The sequence below is a fragment of the Syngnathoides biaculeatus genome, chromosome 16, assembly GCF_019802595.1.
Source record: "Syngnathoides biaculeatus isolate LvHL_M chromosome 16, ASM1980259v1, whole genome shotgun sequence".
NCBI lineage: Eukaryota > Metazoa > Chordata > Actinopteri > Syngnathiformes > Syngnathidae > Syngnathoides > Syngnathoides biaculeatus.
This window is the reverse complement of record NC_084655.1, coordinates 23940847-23960549: the sequence shown is the minus strand read 5'-3', so window position 1 is coordinate 23960549 and position 19703 is coordinate 23940847. Positions and strand designations below refer to the sequence as shown.

General features: G+C 50.1%; 1 protein-coding gene across 4 annotated transcripts in view; it reads right to left on the bottom strand.

The window, feature by feature from the left end:
• LOC133514777 (adenylate cyclase type 9-like) overlaps positions 1-19588 on the bottom strand; it is a 32063-nt gene extending 12475 nt beyond the window's left edge. The window contains exon 1 of one of the 4 annotated variants that reach the window (XM_061846729.1): positions 16324-19588. In XM_061846729.1, coding sequence (XP_061702713.1) covers positions 16324-18127 — 1804 coding nt within the window. In that variant the 5' untranslated portion in view covers positions 18128-19588. The remainder of the gene's footprint in view (positions 1-16323) is intronic. The other 3 variants (XM_061846728.1, XM_061846731.1, XM_061846730.1) reach the window with 3 other exon arrangements.
• Between the last annotated feature and the right edge of the window lie 115 nt (positions 19589-19703).

Here is a 19703-nt window from a genome sequence, read left to right as displayed (position 1 = left end):
TCCGGAGCGGAGTTGCGACAGTTTGGATCTTGTGGCCCGCGGTTTCGGTTTTGGCCACCTCGGGGGTTGGGTAGCCACCAGGGATGACGACCGCTTTGTAGCCGGCCACCGCGTCTTCAACCGCCGTTGGATGGAGCCTACGCAGCCCGTCTCTGTGGGCGTGTTCGTCCAACACCGTGTCGGTGGGGATGTCTTCGTCGATGTCTTCATGGCGAAGTCTGCGCGCTTTAGGTGGTTCATTTGACACCTGATGGCACGGGTGCGCAGGTATTTGGCAGCCTAGTGGATACTGCCGGGCGAGCGGTCCCGTCCCCCCCACGGAAAACCTGAGAAAACCGAGAAGAAGGGGCAAAATCCAACTGCGGTTTGAGGTCTCCAGCAAACGAGCGGCTGTCGCTGCTGGATGCACAAAAAGTTGCCAGTGTAGCCGCTTCAGGTGATGAATTAAAAACAAAACAAAAAAAAAATGCAAGAAAACATACAATTCTACCAGGATGAACAACCCTGCAAGACTTGGAGAGTTTTTGAGCCAGGTAAAGGCTTTAAAGTGCGTATTTATTCACCCGAAAAAGCAAAAGCCTGTTATGCATCTGCAAAGTGATTTTCCTTTTTCCAACTCGGGAGTCACGTTTGCTTGAAAAAAAAAAAAAGATCCCACGGAAGGTTCCTGAGTCACATTTTCACACTAAGAGTCTCATTAAATGCAAATTGTATATGCCGTGAAAACCTGCGCAGGGAATAAAACTACACGGGGTGGGAGGCATATTATGAATCTCCATTCAACAATAATATCGCTCTCTCTATCTCATCCATCCATCCATTTTCTTAGCCGCTTATCCTCACAAGGGTCAAGGGAGTGCTGGAGCCTTTCCTAGCTGTCAACGAGCAGGAGGCGGGGTACGCCCTGAACTGGTCGCCAGCCAATCGCAGGGCACATGGAGACAACCACACCTATGGGCAATTTAGAGTGTCCAATGAATGTTGCATGTTTTTGGGAAGTGGGAGGAAACCGGAGTGCCCACCCGGAGAAAAGCCACGCAGGGCACGGGGAGAACATGCGAACTCTGCAGAGGATCAAACCCGGGTCCTCAGAACTGTGAGCCCAACGCTTTACCAGCTGAGGCACCGTGCCGCCCTATTTCTAATCTTTTCAAAACAATTAACATCGCCATTAAACAATGGAAAAAAATGAAATCTCCCAGCTGTGACCAGATCAATTCTCAAGGAAAAAAAAATGTCCACGTACTTGACTTTGAAGACATTTTCGATGGTTGATTGGGAAATAACAAAAAGGTGCATTTGGATCCTCTTCAATGCCTGTCCATATTCACGTTTTCGTGTTTTTTGAATAGTCAGACATTCCGCTTTGATGAAAACTTTCAGCGGTCCGGACCGTAGCAAGCCCACTCTGTTTCTTCTGAGGTGGCATTTTTAATCACAAGCAAAGAGACAAAATTAAAAAAAAAAAAAAACAGTCAGTGTCCATTTTTATGTAATTGTTTTGTTCTACTGAGCATATTTCTGAAACTTGTGGCTCTGAATAGCAGCGGTAAGACGTCGGCGCATTTTCCTCCGCGTGTAACGTCCCCCGCAGTACAAACGGGGCTCGCCGAGAGTGGAGGGGAAAAGGTCAACGGCGCGCCGTTTGTTCGCATTGATTAATTACGCCGCAATTTGTTTTTTGCCGGTTTCCGTCCGTGACGACCGCGAGCTAATTGAAGAGGATCATTAGCGGCGGCCTGCGGGCTTTACGGGGCGCGGAGTGCTGCTCGATCAACAGCGCGTGAACAATAGATAACCTTTTCCCTCGCGCCTGCACAATGAGCGGCAAACAAGCGCGGGCGACAAAAGAGGTGGCTACAACGTCGTCATTTGCAAACCGCAGATGGATGACAATAGGAATACAAATCCAGGTACAAGATTATCCTTCCATTGTTTTACGCCCGGCAAATTAATAAGGGAGATCAAACAAAGGTTGGAGAAACAGAAGAAATTCAACTTTACGCTCGGGACACGTCGATAAATATGAATCCCAAGGTCAAAGTCTGACAGTAAAAGAGTCTCGTCTAAGGGTAGCTCAAATGTGACGAGGTTTAAAGGTTCATCCAAAGTCGCCAAAGCGGAAAATGAGTCCAGACTCACGAGCCACCAGGGTGAGTCCAAACTAATGTGTTCCAAGTCTTTGATCCAAGGTTAGCGCGGATGGAAGTGGCACGGTGATGGAAGTGGTTTGCATGTCGTCGGTACAAATCTTGCTCGTGTGACTTCCGCCCAAGGGGTCGAGCAACATTCCAAAAATTGGGGGGGGGGGGGGAATTCTTTCATTAATGCTTTGAACGCTGTTTGTTGACTGAATGAATGTGCCGTGACGGGCTGCGGACCAGGACAAGGTCTACCACGCAAACGGGCCAAGCTCAGCTCAGCTCAGCTTTCCCTGAATAGCTAGCGCTCAAATTGATCGATGGTTAGTGGAGGTTTACATGGTCCAAAGTAATTGAAGCAAGGCTCAGTCCCAAACCCCCCCCCCCCCGGAGGTTCGGCAAGGAGCGGTACGCAGCAACTTTCTGACCACACCGATGATGCCGGATCAGGACCAGTCGGGGATTCAGGATCTTTCACAAGGACACCTTGATGAGACTCGGAAGGGTTGCCGGGAGTCAAACTCGCCTTCTGGTTGCCAACTCTTAGATTTAATGGCTAACGGCGTCTCGGAAAGACTTCGGTCTCGTTGCTTTCTGATGGTGAATGAAAAGGTCTAGTGGAAGACGGACTGCTTGGCAGGTCTTTCACGCGATCAGGCCTTGGCACATCAAGACAAAGCCTGCTGTTTTTTCGATACGCAGGGATCTACCGTGACCTCCTTTTCTATCTGGACTTTCTTGCGTTAGGCCATGTTTTGAGTTTCTCATTAACAAGTAATCATTATTGTGGATTTAGCTTTTCTTGTCAAAGAATATATTTGAGCCATGCCTTAAAACCTGCGGCTTCTTTATCACACTACAACACCTTTCTTTTTATCTGAACAGCCAGTGCTGCGTGTCCCGGGGAGATTTATTCGAAAAGCAGAAAAAGGAACACAGGCAGGGAAGCAGAGCTGACAGAACTGCTCGAGTCGGCACAAACGCAAACAAACACGTCATCTGAAGATGGCGGCACGGCGTCCCAGGGCCAGGTGAGCGAGCGGGAGGGCATCGGAACAGGTGGCACGGAGAAACGGGGGGCAGCTGGCCGCTTGGCACCCCCCCCCCCCCCCCATGTCTGGCAGGGTCCGAAAAGAGAATTTCAGGACTACGGTGCGGTACACACAGGAAGAGTAATATTTGGCGAAAAGCGCATCTGGCCACGAATGAGCAGTCACCACAGAAGAATGACGCCGGAGGGGACGGATGCCTTTCTGTCAGAAGCCAGGAAAGACACGTATGCATTTTTCATACGGGATCAGCGGGGGACTGTCATTTGTGACAGCCAAGGGAGGCGTGGCCAGCCAGCGGGCGACTCCTGACGCAAGTCTGATCGGGGAAACGGAGGATTTGACCTTCAGCGTTTCTTTCCAGCCACTGTGAGTAGAATCCTTCTCGGAACATCGGCAGAAAGAGATTTTTCACGCCGGCTCGCCATCCATCGCGGGGCGGGGAGTGAACACTTAACTCCTTTTTACAAGATGCATAAACACGCTTTTAAACGCAAAGAGAACGAGCGCCGCACAAGTGACAATAGCTTGTGAGCAGCCTGTGCGCGTCGGCATCAAACCGCAAATGGATGTTAAATGATGAACTGGAGACTCGTCAAAATGACATTGAGTGCCACTTTTTCGAGCATAATATTTATGGGCAGCGTTATAAAACCGCCTGTATCTCCGCCCTTGATTGTAGCATGTCGATCGGGCGCACAAGGGCACCGACAAATTCAAATACCCGCAGATGTAAAATGCCACACCTCTAAAAATCCAAAGAACAGGCCAAACTGTTTCGATTTTTCGCTTTGCTCACAAGGGTTTGAAAACGTGGAAACGTAACAAGCGTGATGTGCGTCTAATTGCCTCTGGTACGACCGTGCCGATGATGGAGACGAACGAGAGTTACGTTAAAAACAGCGATGGCGAGGCTCAGGAGGTCGAGTGGCTCGCATGGTCTGTGCTGCTGTTGCTCGAGCGCCCTTGAGCAAGACCCTCAACCCTCAATTGATGGCAACCTCCTTTGCGTAAGCGGGTCGCTGGCTCAAGGAGAGTCTGCGCTGCAAACTTCTCCGGCAAATGTCCTCCCTTGAGCGTTTACTGTTGTTTTTCAAAGACTTGAACTAGAACAGGTGCTAATGGGAACAAAAGGCAAGAGACGAACGACATTGTTTATATGTACAACATGTTGAAACAACCATCTCACTTTTAGACCTACCAAAAAGAAAACTGCTCTTCTCCAGAAGCAATCAATGTCTAGACTTCGCCATACAGCGTAATGCCGTAATGACTCCAATCCGTTGAGCATTCACCCAATGTGACCGGGACACGTTTGGCATTTTCTGAGCAGGATGAAGACTTGACCGTCTCGGCAGCCACGCAGCGATGGAGACGCTGTGGCGAAGCTAATTCGATCAAGGCTAAAAGACTTTCTCCCGGAGACGCGGCAAGAAGCTGCAAGGTCGGCGTTACGTAAACATGACTCCAGAAAAAGAAAGAGAAGCGATAGTTTGGGTCCAAAAGCCGGTCTCGAGACAACTTCAAGACCCCCAAATTAGAAATTTGCTTCCCTCAGCAAAGAAGACAGAAAAATGTGGACAATCAGTAAAATTGCAGCATTTTCTACGAACTTATCGACTGCTTACCCACAATCCATCCATCCGTCAAGTTTCTTTGCCACTTATCCTCACGAGGGTTGCAGGGAGTGCTGGAGCCGATCCCAGCTATCAACGGGCAGGAGGCGGGGTACGCCCTGAACTGGTCGCCAGCCAATCGCAGGGCACATGGAAACAAACAGCCTCAGTCACAATCACACCTCGGGGCAATTTAGAGAGTCCAATTCATGTTGGACGCAGACACAGGGAGAACATGCAAGCTTCACACAGGCAGGTTCGATCCCAGACCCGGGACCTCAGAACTGTGTGGCCGACGCTTTACCAGCTGATCCACAGTGCCGCTGCTTATCCATAATATGGGCTTAGAATTTGAATACTCATTCCAGGTTTTGGAAGCCCTATTCCATACTGTAGTACCACATACATGCGGTATATAACAATTACGTAGCTACGGCTCATTTGGAATGTTGTCATTGCACGGGTGGCAAAAAAAGAAAAGGGATCGTTTCTACCGCTCACACTTTTCTTCCGTCTTCATCTGCATTCCGATTCTGACGCCGGCGAACACGACGGCACCGCCAGCGGCTGTCGTCGACACACTGACCCGGAACAACGGAGACACTTTGACACGCCTCCAAAATCTGCAACCAGCGGACTCGACTCTTCTCTCACATTTTCCCGTGCGGTCTCCTCGTTGGCGTCTGGCGTCGTCACGGCGTGATCTTCAAGGGCTCGTCGCTGCAAAAGTGTTGCCACGCCTGACATCACCCGAAAAACGAATTCCACTTGAATCTCATTTGTGTGGAACTCCTCGCTTGTGCTCACTCCTCTGACTGTTAATGCCCCCCCCCCACCCACCCCCGCAACCATCTGTGCACACTGCACAAGTCTGCAAGAAGCACTTCCTTCTTTTTGCAAAAAAAAAAAAAAAAACAGCGCTTACAGCAGTTCCATACGTAGTCCAAACGGATCCATAACTGACGAAATAAATGGAAATGTGCAGTCTGTGGAGAATTAATTTCCAAATTGTTGAATAACATTATAAGCAAGCAGGGCAGTTTCATCTCAATTATGAAACGAAAGCGCCCACACCGTCCTCGCTTTTATTTCCATTGCTAAGGCAACGACGTATGGCCAATTTGCACACACGTCGCAATGCACCGTGGCCATATTCCATCGCTGACCAATGTAGTGGTAACGTGATAATTACACTTGCACGGAAAACATGCGTAAGAATCAAACATCAACAAAGTATCGTCGGCACGCAACTGACGCGTTAGTTTGTTTTTAACTGATCTCTTAGCAGTCAACATAGATGCAAAGAGCCGCCCCGCCCTCGAGATCCTCCGGAATCTTCCCCACACTGCGCTTATTCAACACGCTGACTAACGGCGGCCCGACCGGTGCTTAATGACGACGTTCTGATCTCCATCTTCCGCTAAATATAACCCAGCAGCGGAAAAAGGGGACGCGGGCAACACGTCGGCGCTCGTCAGCGTCGGCATCCCGTTAAAAGCTCGCAGCCAGCGTACGTGTTGTTGTTCTTCACTGATGTCGAGCCGGACGGCGGAAGAAGCCGCGGCTTTGATTTGACATCGACGTCTCGCCGTATAATTCAGCTGCCGTCACGTCGCCGGGCCGGACCCGCCTTGGGAAAAAAAACATCGCGTCTACGAACACAACTGGACTCGTTTGAATGATTCCAAAGTCGCAACGTGTGACTTTCCAGCGCCGTAGCGTCAAACGCGCGCCCATTTGTTCAGATGGGATTTCAGTCTTGCCCATTACTCAAAGGCGGTCGTATTAGTTTTTGCTGTCGCTTGAACACGCAGAGGCGAAAAGCCTTCACGATTCTGACTGGGACTGGTCTGGGCAAAGTCCCAAAATTGGCCCAAAATGGCCACTTTGAATCAAAACAGCCAACTTCCTGTTTGTTTTCGGGCATGGGCTCTCGTGACTTCTTCCCGCCTCCAGATTCCATGCGGACCTGAAACGCTGATGTCATTTGGGGTCATTTCCTGTCACTTTTTTTTTTTTTTTTTTTTTTAACCATGTGGTGAACTTCGTGTTCCTGCTTTTATTGGCACAAACACACATTTTCACATGCCAATTGACCTCAAAATTTAACCCGGCCAGCGCAGCAGCCAACGCCGTCGTCCGTTCTTAGCGAACGCAACCGAGGGGGCAAACAATGTCGGCGTCCCCCGTGAGGGCACCTCCTCTGCCGAGGACCGCCTGTGAATCCAGGACGCGTCCAAGGATAGACCAGAATAGAACCACGACGACAATTTATGAAGGATATCCAGCCATCCGCTTACTTAGCCGCTTATCCTCACGAGGGTCGCGGGGAGTGCCGGAGCCTATCGCTGCTGTCGACGGGCAGGAGGCGGGGTACGCCCTGAACTGGTCGCCAGCCAATCGCAGGGCACACTGAGACAAACAGCCGCACTCACAATCACACCTATTGACAACTTGGAGTGTCCAATTCATGTTGCATGTTTTGGGGATGTGGGAGGAAACCGGAGTGGAGAACATGCAAACTCCACACAGGGGGGTCCGGGATTGAACCCGGGACCTCAGAACCGTGAGGCCAACGCTTTACCGGCTGACCCACCGTTCCGCCCTAATGAAGGATATGTTTTGCTAAAATTAATGCATCATCATCAATAAATTGTCAGTTACGTTCTGTCCAGATGTTCTGTAACGTGAACTCTTGAGACAGACCTTAATATATGATACTGTTTTATACATATTTGAAGGTAAGGACCTGTGTATCGCGATAGCAATAACGTTTTTCTGGGCGTGGCTAAAACGTGGCCCGGCATGAGCTGCCCCGCCCCCTTCTTGATAAAAGCATCAGCACTTAACCGATGCATTTGCGACGCGCAGCTCGCTCGCTCGCTCGCAAAAATATGTCTTCACATGGGACAGTTTGCTGGCGGGGAACGCTTTAGAGTGCCTCGTTGTCGCCCGTGGCCACGAGCACTACATGCAGAGGAAAAGCGAGGATGCGGGGGGAAAAAATTTAAACTAGTTTGACTTGACGTGGAATTGGCCGTTACGCTGGTGAGGCCACTTTAGAGCGCCTCGTTGTCACCACGTTGAAAAGCCCCGGCGGGAGCCGCCAGACGCTTGGAGCGGATATATTTTTGCGTCTCAAACGTGCAGTTCTGAGTAGGCGTTAGAAAGGCACTCGAAGCAGAAAAACAGACTGTCCACGACGCGGGATACGAGAATAAAGAAGGATCTGTCGGAGAGTTAGTCACGTTTATGACCGTATAAAAGACATTTTCAAGTGCGCACTCGCAGGCCGACAGTCAGAGACGAGATTCAGACGGCAGCCGCGGAGAAGCGAGCCAAGGCCGAGAGTCGGAGCGGCAGAAGAGGAGTGACACGGATGGAAAGTGAAAGTGATAAAAGGTTTGAGATTGACCTCCGCTGGGAACGGATCACTTGCTCGGCGCACGCAAACACAAACACGTCAGCAACAGTCTTGCGACATGACAGCGGGGGCGCTATGAGCGATGCGGATGGAGGAGCAGCTGACAGCTGCGAGGGGGCGCAGGGGGGGGCCGTTCCACGCTGTTAAGTTGTCGCTAGTATTTTGTCCTAAGAGGGAAACGTCACAATAAACGGCAGCGACCGCAGCGGACGCTTTTCCAGCGCATTAGCCGTGTCCCTCCTGAACTGAAATTTTTTTTAAAAAGGGACTTTGAATGAAGGCCATGAGGCGATGTGATTCGAAACGTGCAAAGGTCGAGGACTGTCAATTATGGAGGTATAAAATCACGTGACTTTTGTTTACGTTGCCATATTGGCCGTCTAGCAAAGCATTATTCAATCGCACAGAGTCTTGTCCGATTCCGTTGGACATTTAGAAGGTGAAAATAAACGAAGGTACGTGGAAAAATTAGATAAAGTCGTCATAGAGGAGCCGTATTTGATGCCGAAGTCGATGTTTTCGCTGATAAGAAATTGGAGTGGTAATTGGCTTCCGCTTGTCTTGGACGACTGGATCTGGTGAGTAAGTCGTCGAGATTTACACGGAAGAGTTTGAAAGCGAAGAAAAGTCTGGACGCATACGAATACTTTGTTGCTGATCAGGAATAAATCCCACATAGTGATGGCTTTGACGGCTCGTGAACGCGGAAGCGTGCTCGGCCACACGTTAACCTTAGACGGAATCCATTGATCTTTTCTTGTCCGCTAGTATTCAATACAAATACCAATATTTCAATAAATGACCCCCAGTTTTACACAAACTCCCATTCATTAACTATGATTGTAAGAAAAAAAAGAGGACGGAGTCGTCTCCACGTAACGTACACGGAAGCGATTGCGGCCACACCTAACCTCCGTAAACCTCCGCGACACAGGTTTTTATTTTTATTTTTTTTTTTTAAATACGCATTGTTCTCGAATGAGCCAACTTGGCGTTATAAATACTTTTTGGTAACTTGAGATTGAGAAGAATAATTCCTACCTGAAATGAAGCGATCGCTGCGCAGGCGTGTGCGTATTTTGGTTGGCCACCATCTATCACGTTTGATTTCCAAAATCCATCGATCTATTCGGGTCTTTTTTTAGCTCGTAATCCATTTTTGAATATCTGTGTCGTCTGTTGTGACAACCAACGGCACAACAGGTCTCGGGTATTGTAAATATTCTCCTCCGGTTGGTTCAGTGTCGAGCAGCTCTGTTTGACCGGCAATTTGGCGCCGGGAAAATGCTGACGTCGCGTCCACGAGCGCTATACTGTCACGATATACAATATCGAGCGTTGCAGTTTTCCTCGTCGGGCATGCAGTAAGTCCCGCCTACACGACTGTCGAAAAACCGGAGCGCCTTCATTTGATCAGCGGTTATCCGCCGCAATTGGGCATCACTTAGCCGTTATTACCGGGCCCAAGCTTGTTAGCTCACAAGCTAGATGCTGGCTAGCGCCTTTTTGAAGCGCCGCGGAAAGTGCCGTAGCAAGCTGCTATATTTCCACGTCTCAAAGATGTCAAAGGCACAGGAAGTAGAATCAATAAGCGTCCAATTTTCAGCGTTATGCGCTTTCACGCAGTCAGCGAACGCTTGCTAGCATTTGACAGCAGAGACGAGCGCATGATTTTGAAGCCTCGCGTGACGTGGTCACATTATTTTTCTATGATTATTTCTTTTCATCGGCAGTGTTGTTAACAACACTTCTGTGTGGAGAGTCAATTTTAGATTTTCACTTTCGCGGACTTCTATGTTTAAGGTCTTTTTTTTTTTTTTTTAGCAGCACCAAGCAGCCTCAAGTGCAGATAAATAATCGCCATAGAGGCCCTCAAGGTCCTTTCGGGCCCAAATGAATTAAATTCCAGCTGAATGATTCACGCACAAAGACAGACACGAGGGGGGAGGGGCTTCAAATGCGGTCTGCCCAGCTCGCGATAACACGCGTAATGTTTCTCTGCTGCAGAAAAAAAAAAAACACAGACAAAATAATTCATGGCCAAGAACACGCTTTGCAAACGCCATCGGTCGATCCGTGCGAGTGGGCTTCACCGACCCCCCCCCCCCCCAGTCATCTCCATTCATTCATAATTTACAGGGCCATTTATCACACACCCACACAAACGTGCACTTCCTGCCGCGCACGTTAATGAGTCACTGGAGCCGCAAACATCGCCAGGGTGGGGCCTGGCATCCGAGTGGGGAAAGGAAGTCAACGTCTGCAGGTGAGTGGTGTGCGTGCGTGCGTGCGTGTCACCGCAAAAGCCAAAACCATCCATCATTATCAATAAAAGCTCCCGTGTGTGTGTGTATAAAGACATTTTCAGCGACTGTGATCGCAAAAGGAGAAAAAAAAGCTTAGAAGGCATCACTGAGTCACGATGGCGATCTATCCGGCGAGCGTGTTCGAGGCCGCGAGGTGAGACGGGCGACGTGGACGGCTCAACTAAACAACGCTCGGCCTCGAGCGGCGAGCGTCACCTCGGCAGAGGGACCCCCCGGAATTCTGCTCGTTTCTTTCACGGTTTCAAGCTTTAAGGAGATACCCGGTTTCAGCTTCAATACCAAAAAGCAGACCTCCAATCAACGTTTTTTTTTTTTTTTTTATGACAAAGAATTGCTGACGCGTGAGTCGTGCCATTTAAGCTGCAGACCACAGCAACACTCATATTGCCCGACTTCATTAAAAATGTCTCTTAATGGCAACATAATAGTTCGCAGCTTGCATTTTCCCTTGCTATATATCGCAATTATCGTGGATTCGCTGCATTGAGGATTTTTCTCATTTATCCATCCATTTTCTTAGCCGCTTATCCTCACAAGGGTCGCGGGGAGTGCCGGAGCCCATCCCAGCTGTCAACGGGCAGGAGGCGGGGCACACACCATGAACCGGTCGCCGGCCAATCGCAGGGCGCACGGAGACAGACGACAGTCGCGCTCGCAATCACACCTACGGGCAATTTAAGGTGTCCAATTAATGTTGCATGTTTTTGGGATGTGGGAGGAAACCGGAGTGCCCACCCGGAGAAAATGGGGAGAACATGCAAACTCCACACAAGGTGGGCCCGGGATCGAACCCGGGTCCTCAGAGCTGTGAGCCCAAGGCTTTAGCATCAAACTCCAAATGTGTATTCGGCACATGTCATCAAATTTCTTTTACATGCTCAGACAAACAAGCGCACTCGCAATCACACCTCGGGGCAATTAATGTTGCACGTTTTGGGGATGTGGGAGGAAAGCCGAGTGCCCACCCGGAGGAAACCCACGCAGGGACGGGGAGAACATGCAAACGTCACACTGGCGGGTCCGGGATTGAACCTGGGACCTCAGAACGGTGAGGCCAAGGCTTTGCCGGCTGAGCCACCGTGCTGCCTTTTCTTATTTATACAGCGCATATTTGGAAACATATTTTGTTTGTTTGTCTTGTTTTCAGCGTTGTTTTCGATGTTGTATTGTTCACACAAAAATGATATTTCGTAGCTTGTCGTTTTCTCCACTTGTTGTTCAGAGACCGACGCAGGTCCTCCTGCTATCTGCCCGGGACGAGCGGCATCCTTTAAACTCTGTTAATTATCCGTTGCCACGGAGATTAGCTTGCGCGCGACGCAGATTTGGATGAAAGATGTTGCGTGAACGTGTGTGTGTGTGGGGGGGGGGGGGGGGGCTTGCACAACGACCCTGAACATGATGAACCTCAACGGAGTGGCCCGACCCACGTCCTGTACATCTGTTTTTCTTATTTCCATATTGACAACAATCAATCACAGATTCCCACGTGCCGTTTGTGGATTTCTATCCATCATGTCCGCGGGGGAGGGGCCTTTGTGGGAGGGGGGGGGGGGGGGCTCCACATAGCACATCTTCAAATGTGAGAAGTGACTGAACAAACTTTCTGCACGAGGATTTTCTTGATGCATTCAAGCATCCAGACGAAGTGAGTGCAGAGTTGCAGATATTCATAAATGGAGGCGGATTCACACAAAGGCAGTGGCGGGAAGAGAAGCGACATTAAAACCGGCAGTTATGAATGACGTGCGCATTTTCACGTACGGGCGCCGACATTGTCAACAATCGTTACAGAATAGCAATATTTCCCACAGTCGGTGACGGAATGTGGATGAAAAGCTTTGCGTGCATTTGACACGAATGGCCTCGTGAGGATGAGCGGCTAAGAAAATGGATCCATCGATGGATGACATGAATGGAAAAAGAAGCGACGTCACACTTCACTGGACGAGCAGTAATGTCTGCGCTATTACTGGGATTAATAACGTCCACCATGACAAAACATGCGCTGCGATCATTCTCAAAAAAATGAACATTTTTTTTTTTTTTAAGTCTCCAAAACGACACTGTGATGAAAATGGATGTGCAAAACGACATTTTTTTTTAAACGGCCCCTAATAACACCGGGCAGACCGTGTCAAACGATGTCCATTAGCAACATCTGCAAAATTCAACACCGCAGACGTTGGCCACCTTCTCCCGTGTCACGTTCGATAAAGACGAGACGCTTGAACGTGGAGCCAATCGGGCCGCTTGGGGGGTGGGGGGGCGTCAGTCCGCATCGATGCGGGACTGCCCGGTGGGGCGCGGACAAAGCCAATTGAAAAGCCATCGCAATTGTCCGCTCTTGATCCTTGCAAATCCCGACACCGTGTGATGAGAAATCTTTTCCGATGTAAACAAGGAACACCCCCCCCCCCCCCGACCCCCCCGCGCAGGCCACGTCCGGTCGTCCGATCTGCTGAGCAACGACGCGACACTGCGGGGAGACGAAATGGCCGCGGCTCTATAAATCCGCCTTATGGCCACTCCGCGGAGCTTCCCAGCCTTCCCGTTTCACGTTTACGGCGCGTGACGAGGCATCCTCCAGAAGTGCATTCTGTACTTTGATCGGAGGACCTCGCGGGCAAGGTCCCCTCATAAACAGACCGGATATTATTAATACGTGCTTCGTGGCGGCTGCAGGCTACAAAAACTACCCGATGCAGTACAGTACAGCGGGATTGTGTACTAAAACCAGTGACGTATTAGTGCCGCACTGTTTTTCAGACAAGTTAGCAGTAGACGAGCATTTTGGGTTTCTTACCCATTTTTTTTCTTTTTTTTTTTCCTCGTAGGTGCCAATCTTCGAAGAAGTACGACACTCGCCACGCCGTCGCCTCTTAATCAAACAGGCGTGGGGCCTGGAATCCTTCTTCCACGTTTCCGCGGTCAGTTTTCCACTTCCAAATCGTGACGTAGGAAAATGAATTTTTCCTTCGGGATGACAGACCTGGCAAGGCAGGTCTCTCTCTCGTTCTTCCATCAGTGACCTGAAAAATGGACGACTCCCCACAGGCACACTTCCCAAAAGCTGTTTTTTTTTTTTTTTGGGGTGGGGGGGGTGGGGGTGTCACAATTCTGGATGTGGGGCCGATAGGGCCGAGGGGTAAAGCGGACTAAAAAAACCCCAGACTGCGTGTTTAGGATGAGTACCTTTCTTTCTTAAGACGGTACCTCGGTGGTCTGCGTGGGCGGAACTGCGCAAGACACAGAAAAGCACTTAAGTTTCGGTTCACGGTCCTTCCACGCTGCATTTTGTCTCGTTTCTCCGCGTGACGTTCACGGACGCCAGCAAATATAGAAAGATCTGCGATGGCCCTGAGGCAAAAACTGCGGATGACTGACAGCACTTCCCGGTGGAGACGATTTACAGGGTTAACGGAACAGAAATGAACGCGTGTCCCAAAAGCACAAAAATGAAAGGACGCAGTTGAGAACATTCAAGGCCTCTTAATGGCCGCGTGATCGATCAGAAATGACGTCAGCGCCACTTTTGCGCCATTCAATGGAAATAAAACCGCTGCGATCCCTTTCAGATGAATAATACGGAATCTTTTCCGATTAGAGGCCCCTCCCACGCGGGGGATACTCGGCACAACTCCTTCAGCGATCGAGCGTGTTGGATTTCAAAGGGGACGCGAGATCGTCGGGCACCTCGAGCTCGGCCTCGCGCTCCGGTGAGCCAAATTACGCGAGAGGGCTGACGGGTGCTGCTGAATAAATGAAAATGCTGATGAGATCACAACTTTGGTTTTTGGTTTTTCGTTGGGGGGGTCACAGATACACAATTGCATGGACTCGTGGACAGAAAGTCACTGACGGTGTAGTTGTACACACTCCTGCCTTTGGTGCGGGCAGCGTGGGATCGATTCCAGTTCAGTTCGCCCGAAGCGAGCTGGGATAGGCTCTGGCTTTCCCGCAACCCTTGTGAGGATAAGCGGCTAGGATAATGACATGACGTGACACTTCCACAAGGAAAAGGGTACAGAAACACCAAAGCCGGTCCGAACAGAGACCATGAGGACAGCGGTCAGAACAGAACAGCTACAAAGTCGCCGTCGCATCGGCTTCAATGTTGTGAAGGAACAACAGGAAACTTCTGCTTGACAACCGTGGACGGTATTTAGCGGTTTTCCCACCGCAAAAAAAAAACAAAAAAGAACCCCATAATGTGCCAGCAAAACTCTTGGCCGAGACGTACCGCGACTGACCAAAATCCCGGACTCTCCAAGTCCGCGTCGAACCGCGTCGGCAATGGCGAGCCGCAAATATATAACGTTTGTTTTTGGAGTACAGTAAACCTCTCGCCATCTTTGGGGGTTAAGTTCCACACCGCCCCGCAATATCTGAAAATCTGCAAAACAGAAACACCCCACTTAAATAAACTTAGCATCTTTTTTTTTTTTTTTAAGTCTTTAAAAACATTTAAAACAAGATGAAAACATTTAAACCATATATTGAGAGAGCAAGACCAATGGAAAACAAAAATAGTGTAGAAAGAGAATTTCAAAAATACATGAATAACTACCATCAATACCTCGGCCATGAAAACTGAAGCACAATACACGAGGCTTGACCGTATTGATTATTGATCTGGATCAGTAAGAGACTGAAGTCAAAGAACTGCAACTTGCAAAGTCGGAATTTGTTGACGCACCCCCCCCCCCCCCCCGGGACCTGTGACGACCGATTCAGGATCCACCCCGCCTCTCGCCCGAAGCCAGCTGAGGAAAAAACCCGACGAGGATGAGCGCGATGGAAAATGGCTGAATGGATTTCTTTTTAATGGCGCTTTCGAAATGTGGAGGGGCACCAAATGAGGCCGCTGAGTACAGGTCATAATCGTAATTTACGTCTGGCTCGGCAAAACCGGGATCTGACTCCAATCCCGGCTGCGGTGCTACTACCCGAGGGATTTACGCTGGCTCGTCGAGACAATAGATGGATTTTCATTTTTGTTACAACGCCAAAGAAAAAACAAAAAAAACACCTTCCTGAGTGCCAACGCTCTCATCGGCTCAGCAAATCTTTAGGGGGAGGATAAATCTTAAGACGGGAACTGAATACATGGCGGAAGAGAAGTACAAGCCGGTAGGGTGATAACAGCGTCCAAGAGATTTATCCTGGGTCAAAAAAAAAAAAAACAAAAAAACCAAAAAAACCCAAAAAACAGAACAGTAGCAAGCGCAAAAGTTGCTGTCATTCATTAATCTGAGATGGAAAATGGAAGATGGACGCCCAAAAATCTCCCAGACCAACGTCGACACTGACGGAGGCTAATTGGTGTAGATTTCATCAAGGTGAAGTCATGCGAAATACGAGGAAACAAATTGCACACAACGACAAACGAAGAGTTTAACAGGAGAAGTGCAAAAAAAAAAGTCCTACTGGGTGATAACGGCCTGGATCGCAGCTTTACAAAAAAAAAAAAAAAAAAAAAAAGTCCTCAACGCCATGACTTGGCAGCAGTGGGCCATAAAATATTCCGGTGACTTGAGGACAAAAGCGAGATTGAGACGCAGAGACCAAGGCTAAGCTTCAGTTCCAATAATTCCTGACGCAATCCACAAAGGACGAAAGGGACCTGGTACGACATAGAACAGATCACCAGAGACCCGGCCAAATTTTCCTCCTGGGAAAGTCACACGGGACACCAATTCCCAAAAATGCAGACGAAAACTCACCGCGACGCCAAATCAACAACGAGTCACGACGTCCACTCACCCTTGAGCTGGTCCGCCACCACACTCTGACCGACTCGCTCGGTGACCTGCCCGTCTTCGCGTCGGTAGCGGTCATCCAGAAAGTTGGCGGTAGCCTGCGAGAGGTGGACCTTGCCGGCCACGCCCAGTTGCTCCATCAGGTTGGCCAGGTTGACGTCGTTGGACCAGACGTCAAACTTGAAGCGTTTCATGCCCAGGATGCCGCACAGGATGGTGCCGGTGTGGACGCCCACTCTCATGTTGACCATCTCCCTCTTCTCCTGGCAGAACTGTTCAATGGCCTGGATCATTCCCAGGCCCATTTCCACGCAGCAGTACGCGTGGTCGGGCCTGGGTTCGGGACACCCGGCCACACAGTAGTAGCAATCCCCGAGGGTGCTGATCTTCTCGCAGCCGGTCAGCTCGCACAGTCGGTCGAAACGTCCGAACAAGTCATTGAGGAGGCCCACCAGGGCGTGAGCGGATTTGTTGGCGGACATTTTTGTGAAACCCACGATATCGGCAAAGAGGATGCTGACGGGCTCCATCCTTTTCATGTTGAAGGGTCTGAAGATGATCTGACCTCGGGGGATGGAGGTTTTCTTGCGTTTATAGTTCTTGGGGCTGGCGATGACGGCAGCTGCGCCGCTCGTGGAGTATCGCTTGACAGAAGTGTCGCCTATGTCCTCGTCGCCCTGCTTCATCAGTTCATCTGCCACAATTCTGGGCATGACGGAGTGGATCATCCGCTCCTTTAAGGCTTTCTCCACCTCCAAGTCTTTGCCGTGCATGATCGCTTGTCCCACCTTCAGGAAGGTGCTGCGTGACCGTACTTCAGACATGATGAACAGGTGAATGCCAATGGCGTGGGCGCACAGGTGGAGCAGGGCTTTGGCCGGTCCCAACCAACCGAGGACGGCCAGGTCTTTTTCGGGGATTAAACTCAAAGTGCCGCCGGTCTGGGTGAGATGGAACCAGCCCAAAATTTCAAAACAGACCGAGTAGAGGAACCCGAGTAAGACTGAAGCGAAGAGACGCACGTGAAGAACACTGTACAGCAACAGGAGAACCTCGATACAGAGCGAGAAGGTCCCGACGGGGGAGACGCAGGCCGACCGGGCGCTACCCTCTGCAGTCCTTGGGTAGGAGACGTTTTGTGGCGGGCCGCTGAAATGATCCCCGGTTAACGAATCAGCGAAAGGCTCTGGATCTTTGAAGCGCGATGTCTGGATCTGAGGGGCCAGGGTCAGCACGAAGGTGACGACTATGAGCAGCAGAGATGCTTGAGTGTAGCAGCGAGAGTAGACCTTGGTAAACGTTAGGAGGAAGAGGAAGAGGCAGAAAAGGAGGAAGGATACAGTGGGGATTAGGAAGACTATCCTGTCGCAGCGGGACGGGTTGGCGGCAAAGTAAAACCCCCAGAGGAGGGCGGCCGAAGACAAGTAAAAGAGGACGTAGCGGAAACGCCGTTGCGTCTGGGGGAAACAGCGTTCTCTGCACGCTTCCTCCAGGATGGACGAGTCAAATTTCGGGTCCCAGAAGTGACCGGCAGACCTCTCGAAAAGTTGAGGGACTCTCCTTTGCGACCGGAAGCTCTTGACCAACGTCCTCCTGACCGCGGACTCCCCGGAGCTACAGCTGGACGAGATACTGTACTTGCAGCGCTTGGACCCTGCCACGAAGCCTCCCCCGATGGAACCCAGCGGCCCCCCTCCGTGCTTGACTTTCACGCTGCTGCCAATCCTCACTGAGACGCCCTCGCCACTCGAGTCACAGCTCACCTCTGTGTTGTGCGGCAGCAGTTGTTGACGTTGAGGGGACGCCATGTCGCTGCTGCAAAATCCGAGAGCCCACAAATAAAATCCAAGAGGAAGAAGGCAAACTCCGGCGCCACGGTGTTACGCCCACAGCGGCGATTGTTCGAGCTCTTCAAGGGAAAAGGCAGACTGAATGAGAGACGTTATCCCCCGGTGAGCAGGGCGGACCTTGTGGAAACTTTAGGAAGATTTCCACTCATCCACTGGCCCACTTCAAGTCAGTAGTTGCATTCCTGCATGACGCCATTTGCACAGTTCACCTTACGCAGACAAAACTGTTTGATTCATTGGTCAAAGCATTTTTGGCTGACGACGAGATGATTCCAGAATCCAGAATCCAGAATCCAAAAGGAGAAACTGCGATCGGGGGCGGGAGCGAGATTTTGATCATCTTAGACGCTGTGATGTTTAAGCCCTTGCAAAACCGCCATTGATCATTTCAACGGGGGCCAGAAAGAACTTTGAGACCGATCGAATGAACTGATGACGCTCGTTTGCGGATGTCCCTCGTCGGGTGTCAACAGGAGACAAAATCTTAACTCCGTATCAATGCTGCAACAGCTCCCAAGAGCTCCATGCTGAAAACGTCCAAAGGATTCCTGTCAAAGTCATCCAATGCGGTACTTCACCGTCGTCCGTTCGTCGTTGCTTAACTTCTGGCTTCGTATCCTGGGAAAATACCAAGCGACGAAAAAAAAAAAGCCTCCAGTGGGGGAGTCTCCAGGGCTAATGAAATGGTCCTCGCCGCCTCACCGCAGTCCCACAGGTCAAAACGCCAAGACGCCGCCTTCTTGCCAGCCGCTTTAATTCAATCGCGAGGGGTGATCATTTTTTTCTACCTGTGAGTCCACGCGAATTAGAAGGCGGCTTCAAATGGAATCTTTGTCTCCTCCGCCGTGACACGGGACCGCTTCCTCAACCCCACGCAGCACACGTCCAGCCCGTCCCGACTGCGCCGACACCTGCGGGTGCGAAACGCATGCTGGGAGCTTCTTCCAGGGCAAAAGCATCTTCGGTGGACTCGACTCTTATCTGCGCGTGTCCGACGGAGAAAAGAGAAGCTGAGCGTAAAGCCCAAAAGGGCACTCCTTGCATTTCCGTCCTTACATTTCAAAATAAAACCACACGGACGGGACAAGTTCTACGGAGTGGTCAAGACAAAAAAAAAAAAAAAACTCAGTAGCTGTGTATTCAACTATAACATCGTTTATCTTTGTGTTTCTGACTCGTATCATGCGACAAATAACAAGGGACTTGTCTTAGCCCGCCGCAGTTAGCATTAGCATTGAGCAACATTTTCTTCTTCTTCTTGAAACATTTGACAGTCGTGGCATCGGACAATAGTTCAAAATGCGCTTTACCGCCATCTGCAGGATTTGGGTGGAACCGCCACGACACTGAGTCAAATCGTCGGTCACTAAATTTCTCAATGAAAACGGCGCATAAATTAAAATATTTATTAGAAACAGTATGGATGTATTTGTAAAGCAACACATGTTCTTGATCATCTCTCCACTTAAAAAAAATTACATTTGTCCCTGTGTTTAAAAAAAAAAAAGCCCACCCTTGCATCAGTTGCGGAGAT